The sequence below is a fragment of the Athene cunicularia genome (genome assembly GCF_003259725.1).
Source record: "Athene cunicularia isolate RWA chromosome 1 unlocalized genomic scaffold, athCun1 chr1_part2, whole genome shotgun sequence".
Classification (NCBI taxonomy): domain Eukaryota; kingdom Metazoa; phylum Chordata; class Aves; order Strigiformes; family Strigidae; genus Athene; species Athene cunicularia.
The window spans coordinates 21,835,752-21,846,715 of record NW_020799092.1 but is presented as its reverse complement, the minus strand read 5'-3'; the positions used below and the strand labels follow the sequence as shown (position 1 = coordinate 21,846,715).

Sequence of the window (10,964 nt, the reverse complement as noted above, 5' to 3'; positions counted from 1 at the left end):
GGGGGGGGGGGAGGGGATACAAAAGACTAGGATCATGCTGCAGCTCAGGACAGCCAAGCACCTTTGGTGACCATTTGGTTGAACTGTTGCAGCACAGCCTCCAGTTTCCCTGAGGAGATGGCACTGGAGAGTAATTGAAGATGCTTCTACAGATACAGTCAAATGAGATCAGGATCCAGAAGACTGTGCTCCAAAACCTCAGATTTCTTCCACTTTCTATCCCTTTTCTCAGTTTGCCTTCACTTTCTCCTCCCTTTTCTGAGGCTGATGCTCACCTTCAGAGAAACAAATGTGCTGTTCCAGCTGGTGGTATCCAGTGAGAAGTGGACTTCTCCATTCTCATCCGTGAGGAATGACAAGTGTGTCTCCTCCTCATTGACATCAACTATTAGGTAGACTGTTTCATTTCTGAGGGGAGATTCGTTACTGTGGCAGAATATCTGCAGAGAAGGGGAGGAAGTTAATACCCCATTGTGCCACACTCTGAGGCACAGCCAGTGCTTAATATTAATTGTTTCCGTCATTGGGCAGACAGGTCGGAAGGATCCTTAATAAAAGTGTGATAAATACACAAAACTAATGACGTGCAGCTGTTCAGAACTAGAAATAGATGGTAGCGTAGCCAAATGAGACACCTATTTTAGGGGGAAAAAGGTGATTTACTCAGATCCTGAGCTTTTTCTTGGACAATGCTGCAGGATCTCTAACAATCAGAAACAGTCTTGTCTCCAGCAACTTACCTCTTGCTGTTCCTTGCTCTCCTTCATGCTGGGGTTAGTACTGGCTCAGGTGAAAGTGTTTCTAGCCCCAGTGGGACAGCTGTCCTAGCATCACCCAGGGGCCTTGAGTCAGAAATGGCTGCCAGTGAACTGATATACAAGGCTCTAGTGATTTTTGCCAAGTTACCATGAGCGTTTGACCAAAAGGAATGTTATTTCCCTGCCAATGCCACCTGCATCCTATATGCCTTTTATTGAACAAACTAGTTTCAGAAGCTACTCCTGGGGAAGCCTCCAGAGACTGCAGCTGGCCCTCATGTTCCTGTCTGGGGAATATACTAGGTTAGGAAGGGGAGAAGAAATTGCTTCTACAGGAGGCTTCACTCATAGTTGATGGGTACCCGCAAAGAAGCTCTTACTTTCTTGGAGCTTATTGCTTTCTGCCTACAGATTATTAGATCTATCACATATTCTCAGCAGAGAAGGGATCCACAGGTTTTACCTTCCCTGTGTATGGTAGTCCACGTTTGTAGAATGAATGGAAGTTGATAAAATCTATAGACTTCATTCTCATCAAAACAGCAATTCTAGCCATTTCCGTAGCACTTGCTCCTGGGTTGAGAGAAGAGAAATCTGTTAAACACTAGCAGTGCTCTTAGAGAAGCAGGAGACAAGATACTTCAACACTACATGCATGCAGTATATACAATCGCTAATTTTAGGAAAGAAAATATATTCTTCTAGGATATGACTCCCTCAACCTCTCTGGGCCCTATGCTTCATGTCATGATGCATTGTACTGTATAAGTACTTATTTCTCTTTATTGAAGATAAAGAGAAACTAGATGACACTTTGGTTATAGACAGCTACACTGTAGATGCCTAAAAGTGGCCTGGAGAACCCCCACACACTGTGACAGTTCAAATGATGGAGACCTTCAGTTGCCAGAGGCAGGTGCACATTAACCCTGATACTAAAAAGCTACCTCCTTATAGTCAATATTGTGTCAGACTAAAATGGAGCAGAATGGCATTCCTCTCAGCAGGAGGGTACTAAGCAGACCTGTCTCAGGCTTAGGAAAAGAGAGAGCAAGAGTCTGTGGGTAGGAACTACCTGTCAGGATAGTGCACTACAATTAGAAGGGGCTTGTTGAAGAGTTTCCGCAGCTAGCGAGTGCTTTGCAACTGGCTGAGGAACACCTTGGTGTCCAGATAATCACTAAAAGGTTATATACGTGCTAGTGGAGATGAAGGGTGGAGAGGATTAGGAAATCTGGTAATAATAGATGGAAGAGGTACTAGAACTGAGACTAGAATGGTTGTTAGAAGACTTGGGAACCATCAAGTTACTTTTTCAAAAGGAATACAAGTGCTGTAGAAAGGCCAAAACCAAAGAAGTTGCCTGCAAGGAAGAGAAGACGTATTTTCCAGTACCTGTTCCATTTTCCACCATTTCCCCTGTCACAAATATGTAGCTATCAGTTTCATTTAACCTCAGACTCTCTTTCTTCACTGTAAAAGTAGCACAACCATTCTTGTCTGTCTGCAGAAAGAGAAATACGAACAGAGAGAAGGAGCATAGTGTGGAGGAAGACAAATTGTTCCATAGATGCTGGGCAATCCTAAAGAAGTACTTCCAAATATTTGTGGAACAGATGGAAGCTCAGAAACCTGTAACTGCCGAAACCCATCACTGATACCCTAGCCAGAGAAGAAAATCAACATGCTTGAATTAAACAGTCACAAAAAAAAAGTGGCAGAAAAACATGCTTCGGGCAAATTACATTAAGGGTTAATTATGCCACAGACAAACTCACCAGATTGGATTAAGCCCTGATCCTGCAGCTGAAAGAGCATAAGTGTCTTTACCTGAGATACAGATAACCTCGTCCCTGAAACTATGTGGCCCTGATGAATAAAGATGGACAGTGTGGCTTTCCAGTCATGACCATCTGTGTGACATGGCCATGTTAAACAAGGGCATCCAGCCACTTACAGCTTGCAAGAGCTTTGCCAGGCACTAAGACAGAGGCTGGGTACAGCCAGAGAGGGGAGGTGGACAAAATGTTTCTAGTCATGCCTGTTCAGTTCTTCACAGAACCTTGCCGGGCCTCTTACATGCCATGTGAGAGGGAGCTGGCATTCGGTTGGTGTTTTGCACAGCTAAGACTGTACAGCATTCCAGCTGGAGATATTTTGCTACAGGGTGCATTTTAAAAGATGCAGAGATTCAGCTGGATTTTTATATTCTGGCTTGTGGCCAACTGGCCTGACATTTAGAAATATTTTCTTGTGACTTTCAAGCTGAACGAGCTGCATCTGAAACTCATGGGGGAAAAAAAAAATAAAAAAAAATAGTGTGGAGCTTAACCATAGACATACAATGAACACAAATGTGCAGAAAGTGTAACCAGCACTGGATATAATCTCAGACAGGACATTGGCAAGCTTAAGATGCTCCATTAACTCCATGGATACAGCAAGAAACAGGACATTAAGCCGCAGACCATCTGATACTCTTATAATCTGTTTATTGGTGGGAGCAGTCACAGGACTGACTAGAGCAGTGACTTGATTGCATACAATATGGTATGGACCTTTGGGAAAGGCCCCAGACATCATTACTTACACAGAGCTTACACCTTCTCCTGAAACACTGAGTCAGATATGGGCAGCTAAAGCAGTAATTCAAGCAACAGAGTCACAGGAAAAAGAATCAATGGCCTGATCAGGTCTAGCACGTGGGGAGACACCAGACTAAACAGGTTGGTGCACATCAGAGGTGCACTGAGGTAGGTTAATGGGACAGACATACATTTCCAACAGGTTATACTTTCCACTCTCCTATTTGTTCACCTACCCAGCTGTTCTGCTTCCTCATCATAGAAGAATTTGATGAAGGGTCTTCGAATAACTGGGATAATATGATAAAATTAATAACTATTTCGCCTTGAACGGGCTTCCCATAGGTATACCTGTATCAAAAGGGAGAAACATTCACCTGAAGACTGGCCGCTTCAGCAGAAATATTGATCCAGGCACCCCCCACCCTCACCGGGGAGAAATAGAGGTTGGGAGAGCTTTGTACCTTTTTTGCTCAGGATCTTCAGCTCATCTCTTAAGATCAGTTTGCATCCCTCTCCACCCACAAAACCCAGCACCCTTAGTGCCCTTCAGCCCCTCAGTAAATGACCAGGTGTGAGAAGGAGCCCATTCCAGAGAATACCTTGTCTCCCCCAACCACAGGGTAATGCAAGAACATCATACTGGAAGGCCACTTCTCAACTATGGGCAACCTGGAGGTGACTGTGGAGTCAAAGGCTGGAAATCACAATGGTATCATGTACTCACTTGCCACAGACCTTCAGCTGAAATTCCTCATCTGCTGTAGTGATAAATGGAGGGTGCTCAATCTTCATTTCAAATTTTTCCAGCACTGCATAGAAAAGAGGAAGATAAGGTTGGAGGAACACCAAGCAATACTGAGTATGGACACTGTAAGTTCTGTTACAGCTGAAGTCCAGGTGGGGGTAAGACAGTAATGTCCCCAGTTATTCATCACCATGGTACAACAGGGGTTACTCCCTTCAGCCACACCACCGTCTATTTACTGCTACAATCACACATGGGACTGCTTTCTACTCCAGCTCAGTCAAGCATAAACATTTTAAATGGCACAAGGTTTTGTCCTTACCTACATCACTGCAACTGAATGGGACTAAGACATGATGCTGCTTCCTATTACAGCAGCTGACTGGAGTGGATAGCAAACCTGGCATAGGAGAGCGTGACGATGAGCAGCAGAAAGTGCTCATCACGGGGCCCAGCCACAGCTCAAACAAGATGTCAGACCACAGCCTCTCCTTTGTACCCTGTGCAGCTGCAGAATCTCCAGCCCAGCATGAGAGGTACACACAGACCCATCTGTCCCTGTCCCAGTCTGTTACTGTCCTGGGGCAAAAGGTCTGATGAACACGGCCACATCACCCTACTTTCTTCTCCAGCTACCCACACTGCTTTTCCCCTCACCCCTGTGCTCCAAGTCTCACCATATTTGCCAACCCTGAAGGATTTTCCAGCCATGTATTGTTGGACTGATATGGTATATCTCCCAAGTGGTGCTTCAGAGGCCAGGGGGAAGGACAGATCCACAATGCCATGTCTTGACTTTACATTCAGCCACTCAGCAATACGGTTATATTCGGGATCCTATTTGGGAAAGGACATGCAGAGCCACCGAGTCACACTGGGAGCATGGATACCTGGCAGGTCCAGCCATACCCAGACACAAGAAGGCACTACAGGGGCTTACACTTGCCCCAACAGAGAGGATGCCAGATCATCAGGCAGGATTCCTTCTCCTCCCTCCAGTATCCTGTTAGTGAACTTTTGAATTGCAAAGGCTTCCAAGAACAGTAAAGCTACTGGGACAGTAAAGCTTCCCATAACATGGTGGGAAGGAGAAGCAGCTGTGCTGCATCTACTGAGTGCTTAGCCTTGTGCTTTGTGCTCTGTGCAGACAAGGTGTTGGGCAAAGGTTCATTACTGCCCTGCCTCTAGCTCAGCTATACGCATCACGTATAGATATACTGGTTTGAATGAAGAACCCAGGCTGACCAGGTAGAAAAGACTTCAGCTGGACTTGAACCATAACCATAACCTTATGAGGCTGCATTTGCAACACAACTTTGTCCAGGAGTGAAAGGGCACAACAGAAGAGACAAACATGTCCCTTTGGTCAGTTCTTTGTCACTTACCTGCAGCCATATCTGGGAATACTGTAAAAACAAGAGAAACACAAGCTCAGTTTTGTACAGAGCAAAACAGCATCCATGTGAACCAATATTAATAACACTGCCTGACATGGACCCCTGACCAGAACGTTCTGCCACATCCAGACCCCACACTAGGTCTCCTCCTCCCTCTGTGCTAGCCTGCACTACAGTCTTTCTCCAAGGGCCCAGTGGATGAGTGATTTCCCTTCAAAGATCATTTATTCTTATAGTTTAACAGGCATGAAGGGAGGTGTCTCTTTCATGAGCCTCTCAATGTGTCTCCCACTGAGGATCCCAATTCTAGAAAACCACAAGGTGATACTCACCTCATTTTTAATGACTTTAAGGTCCTCATCAAGGTTCACAATTCGAAATTTCACTGGAGATATAAAGAAAAGGATAGTAAAGCATTCTGGCTGCAACATGTCCTTGCACAAATCTGCTTCTCCTTTTCTGTGCTCCAGTATTCGTGTCTCTCTGCTGACCCCAGAGGTATTCAGGTCTTTCCCCAAACAGCCCTCCCCAGCATCTCCCAGCCCAGAGCACTTTGTCTGGGAGGTTTATATGCAGCTACAGGCTGTAGAAACTCACTGTCTTTACCTAAGCAGATTATAATGATGTATTAAAGAGTGGGGTTGGTCTGTCTGCAGTCTGTTCGTATTGTGAAGACTGTGGAGTCTCTCTATTGTGAAGACTCTCTCTATTTCTACAGCTTGGAACTGTCGCTTTAGGCTTTACTCAGATATTAACAACATTCCTCACAAAACAACAAGAGATTTCCCAGTGTCCTGGAGAGTCTTGACTTTCTTCTTAGGTCTCATTAGAGATACTTCCCCAAAACAACACCCAGGAGCAGCAGGCTGGGGGCATTTGGTGCAGCACAGCTTGGAGGGGAGCATCCTGACTCAGACTGTTCCTGGAAACATCTGATAATAGAGATCTGCTTTCTTCCATATCCAACAAGCTTAGCTTGATGCACTTGGTGAAATCTCCCCACACACACCCTGAGATGTGGCTGCTACCTTGACCTTTCCCTCCCCACTTCCGTATGCCACCTTCTTGCCTTACCTGTTTCTCCAGGTTTGTATAAGACCTTATCTGTCTCCACCAGAATTACATTCTTCTGGGGTTTGATGAGAACCTTCTTGTGACCCTCAAAGAGCACATTGTCCCCACCGTGGATCAGGACATGCAGAAAAGCCACCGTGTCTGGCTATCAGGTTAAAAAAAACAAACTGCCTGAGGCTAAAATCCCCAACTTTCCTTTCCTCCCTTCCCCTCCTTTGATTTAGCTCTCTCCTTTCCCTAGTCATAGTCTTCTCCACGCTCCCCAGCTTCCTCATTCTCATTTCTCTGCCTTTTTCCTTGTCCCATTTGCCTCTTCCCACATTTCTTCCTCCCCTTTACTATCTTTGCCACCCTTCATCTCCAGCATTAACATGGCTCAGACACAGGAGAGGGAGAAGCATCCAGAAGAGGTGTCTTACGTGTGACATGGAATCCTCTCTTTTGCTGGGAACGAACTCTGGCACCTAGGTTGATTGATACAAGGAAATGGAAAAATTCATCAGAGACTTTGCATCTTATCCTGGATGTGAGACATCACCTCACCGATGAAAAAATCCCCAAACTTCCGAGTCCAAATTCCACTGTATGACTGTCTCTAACCCACTTGTCATTATAGGGAGAAGAAGCAGTCACTGCCTGTCTCTTGTTCATTAGCCTAAGAGTGAACCAACTGACATATCATTCTCCCAGTTCACATAAATGTAAGATTTTTATGAAACCAAGAAAAGCCATAGGGAAGTCAGATCTGGACCTGATCAAGACAGTAATGGGAGATGAGATGATCAGGCAAGCCCAGGACATCTCACTATCAGAAAGACCAAGCTCACCAGGAGAAAGGTCTTTTTGCTAATGGCAGATTTCCTTGGCTTTCCAGAGCCAGGACTTGCTCTCTCCTAAGGGCTGGCACCAAATACCTAGTTAATCATTGTCTTGTTGATGCAAGAACCAAAAGAGACTACAGCCCCTCCTTGAGTTCTGCTGAATCTGCAGGACAATCAGGGCACAGGCACAACAACTTTGTATGGTGCTGAGAAAAACAGGGGCAGCTCGGAAAGCCTCAGCACCAGGCACATCTCCAAGGCTTTCCAGAAAGTAAGTCAAGGTCCTGTAGTTGTGCCCCAGCCTCAGTCTGTCTAATTAAGCTAACTAAAGCAGCAAAGTTGCAATGACAGGAACTCAAGCCCCCCCAAGAAGTATCCAGACTGCCTAGGTGGAATTTAGTTCATTGTGAGTTCAGTGCCATCACCACCCATCACAGCTAAATTAAAACAAGCTCAGTGTCTATGCAAGCTGAAACGACACCTTTGCAATATAGGTGCAGCTTTAGAGCAGAACAGTCCTCTTGGAGGGACAGGCTTCTGAGGAAGTAAGGATGAAAAGAATGTATACTCAATGCATTGATTTGCACTGTGATATATAAAAGCATTATTAGGGACTAAACACTGAGTACACTGAAAGTCAGTGTTTTACAACAGGCTTTAAGTCGGATGAAATGGGCTGGTACAGATCAAAAGAACAGGCTTTTATCTACACAGGAAAGAATCCCCACTTTGCTAAACTCCAGGACACTGTTGTGTTTTGCCTGGCACTGGTAGGGAAACACACTTAACCTGCGTGCAACCCATGGCAAGGCAAAAGACAGTGCTGGGCTCCTGTCTGAAGTGAAGATGAGAGCATCCACTGCCAAATCAGCAGCCACAGGTACACTCACCTGGAAGGTGATGCACTGAAAAGTGCCTGGCTTCTCCACATCTTGTGTCACCAGTGTGTGATTCTGGGATGACACCTGCAAGGTGGCAGCCAGGTGGACGTCCTCAGTCAGGGAGCTGAAGTGAATGCAGAGCTTCTCCTCTTGGGAATGGTGAATGACAGCAGGGAACACCACCATGTAGTGACTAGAAGAGAGCAGGAGATGTTCAAAAATGATTCAAAAGCTGAGGTGGACAGACAAGAATCCATCTCTGCTGCTTTCATGAAGAGGTAGACTCAGACTCATAAATGTCTGGAGGCCTGGAGTCAAGGAACTATAGAGCAGCTCCTTTTCCATACCAGAAAGAAGCAACATGCCCAGTGTGGAACTAGAGAGCTCCTGATACCTGTCTGTCACCACCTGTCACCACAGAGCAAGGCTGTCTGAGGAATGAAGCTGAAGGCTCAGTGGCTGGGGGATAAGCCTTCAGTCCTCACACCACACCTCACCCTCACCAGTGCAGGATGAACAGAGGCAAAACTTATGGCTTCTGTAGCTTTGTGGGGTGTGGAGTTCAGTGCCTGCACCAGCAAACACCGGGGGCTTTGCCTGCAGTGGTGCTCGATGCCCAGAGCTCCCGCAGGACTCAGTCGGAGCTGCTCTGCTCAACCTCCCTGAGAACAAGGCCCCCACCGTTCAGCTCTGTGATGCTAAACAGTGCAGCGCCTCAGCACCACCCTTCAGTGACAGTCCCTTCCACCAAGCCCCCCGAAATCAAAAGGAGATAATCTCACGGTTCCAGGCTTGCTGCAGCTGTGACTAGGAATAGGGTCAGTGCTAGGAGGAGCACTGGTGCTCCCATTGCTTGGACTGGGACAAGCAGCTGTCAAGATCCACACAGGAGAAGAGAACTGCCAGTACTGATGGGCTGGAGCAATCCTAAATACCCCCCTCAGATGCTCCCAAGTCCAAAGAGTGGGGGAGTTGATATATGGAGTATCTCTTCCAGGCTAACAACATTAGCTAATATTTACTTGCTTCCACCAACAGCTGAGTAAAGGCCACATAGCACAGTCCTCCACCCACACCTAGATTCGGATGGCATTCCAGGCCAATGGGGTCCCAGAGCACTGGTGGGGAGATGTGGGGTGGGTAACCTCTAACCCAAGCTGAAGGGGTCTTAGGAAAAATCCTCATCTCGGCTATGGCTGGTCTGGATCCTGGCTGTAGCATCCAATGAGAGCCAAAGCTGCACACTAGCTACTGTCCTCAGCTTGTAAAAAGCATCCTCAGTACTCCCTCTGTGCATCATTCTTGATCTACCTCTGTCTGCCCACCCATCACAGCCATGTCTGATCCCCCTGAGTACAGAATCTTTCCCAGGGCTGCTCCTGCCAACCGCTGCCAACTCCCCTGGTAGCTCCACCGTAAAGCCTTTCCAAATAAAGCCAGACATTTTAAGTCCCACTTTACATCCCCCCAGGTCAGATGTCTGGTCTCCTGCGAGCTGCCTCCAGCCATAAGGTAGTTCTACATGCACACCACCACCCATCTTCTCCAGGCTCTTCTCAGGTACTGCAACCTTGTATTTTCTTTTCCTGGGTGGCAGCAGTGAAGTGAATGGGGCTTGGATGTATTTACCCTCTATTAACAACCTCATTTGAAGGTGAATGCCCTCATCCTGCCCTGGCCTCAGCTGTGTTTTTGCAGAGCATAACCAAAAGTACACAATATAGAGTGAATTCACCATCCACCCACTCTTTGATCCCAGCTGAAGCAATCCCCGAATTTACTTTGGCACAGTCCCCATATGTGTGCTTAACATCCCCCTCTTAGTGCACAGTCCGATGTAACAGGCTTTAACCTAGCGCTGACATTGCAGATTATCTGCAGGTTTAAAGCACTGTATGTCACTGATCTGGGAGCATGTTTGATTCTCCAAAATCAACAGGGTTTTCAGTTCAAGCCTAAACTAGCAGGACAAAAAAAACAATCTGAGTTCTGTCTGATTTCAGAAACACTCCCCAGGGCTCTGCATCTCTGAATGGTCATCAAGTTGGCTGCCTCTTAAGTTAAATGGAAATGACAAAAAGATAATAACATGCTAATGTTCTGCCCTTCTTCCAGGGATGAATGGGGGCACTGGTAGAGCTGTGTATGAAGCCCTAGGCTGGTCTGGCTGGAGTCTGCAGGGCAGGAGTGTAATTTTGGTAAGAAGTAAATAATACATGAAAAAAGTCCTACAGATGAAGAACCATGAAGCAAAATCCACTGACATCACAAAGACTAAATTTGTCCCAGGATATTTCTGATGACATCCTGGTAAACACACCTTTATAAAAACTGGGGCCCTGTGCCAAATACAGTAACAAAGCCCTCCTGCTGTCATCAGCTGTGCTGCATAAGGCAGAGCAAGACATCTCCCAGAGAACCATCAGCAAGCCTTACAAAACCTGGAGGTAAGTGCCTTTGGTGTGTAAGCAATAAACATTGTCTCCACCCCTTCCACCCGCCCACATCCCAGCCCCAGCCATGCGCAGATGATTTCCATCTTCTTGTTTTCGAAGTCAAGAGAGACGCAGGTACCCTGACAGGGCAGGAGCTGTATAGTCCTTCAGCCCTGGATGAGGGGGAGAGGGAAGAAGGAAGAAGGACGACAGCAGAAGCAGGGGCCAAACGGGGACAGAGGAGAGGCTAAGCTTTTCGTGGAGG

General features: G+C 46.5%; 1 protein-coding gene across 1 annotated transcript in view; it reads right to left on the bottom strand.

Moving 5' to 3' along the window:
- LOC113491064 (alpha-2-macroglobulin-like protein 1) overlaps positions 1-9,114 on the bottom strand; it is a 29,533-nt gene extending 20,419 nt beyond the window's left edge. Inside the window, exons 1-12 of the mRNA XM_026867706.1 lie at positions 9,047-9,114; positions 8,274-8,457; positions 6,982-7,026; positions 6,563-6,707; positions 5,821-5,873; positions 5,477-5,497; positions 4,769-4,928; positions 4,071-4,155; positions 3,580-3,694; positions 2,154-2,262; positions 1,222-1,331; positions 276-440 (exon numbers count right to left, since the gene is read on the bottom strand). Of these exons, the coding sequence (XP_026723507.1) occupies positions 276-440; positions 1,222-1,331; positions 2,154-2,262; positions 3,580-3,694; positions 4,071-4,155; positions 4,769-4,928; positions 5,477-5,497; positions 5,821-5,873; positions 6,563-6,707; positions 6,982-7,026; positions 8,274-8,457; positions 9,047-9,114 (1,260 nt within the window). The remainder of the gene's footprint in view (positions 1-275; positions 441-1,221; positions 1,332-2,153; positions 2,263-3,579; positions 3,695-4,070; positions 4,156-4,768; positions 4,929-5,476; positions 5,498-5,820; positions 5,874-6,562; positions 6,708-6,981; positions 7,027-8,273; positions 8,458-9,046) is intronic.
- Between the last annotated feature and the right edge of the window lie 1,850 nt (positions 9,115-10,964).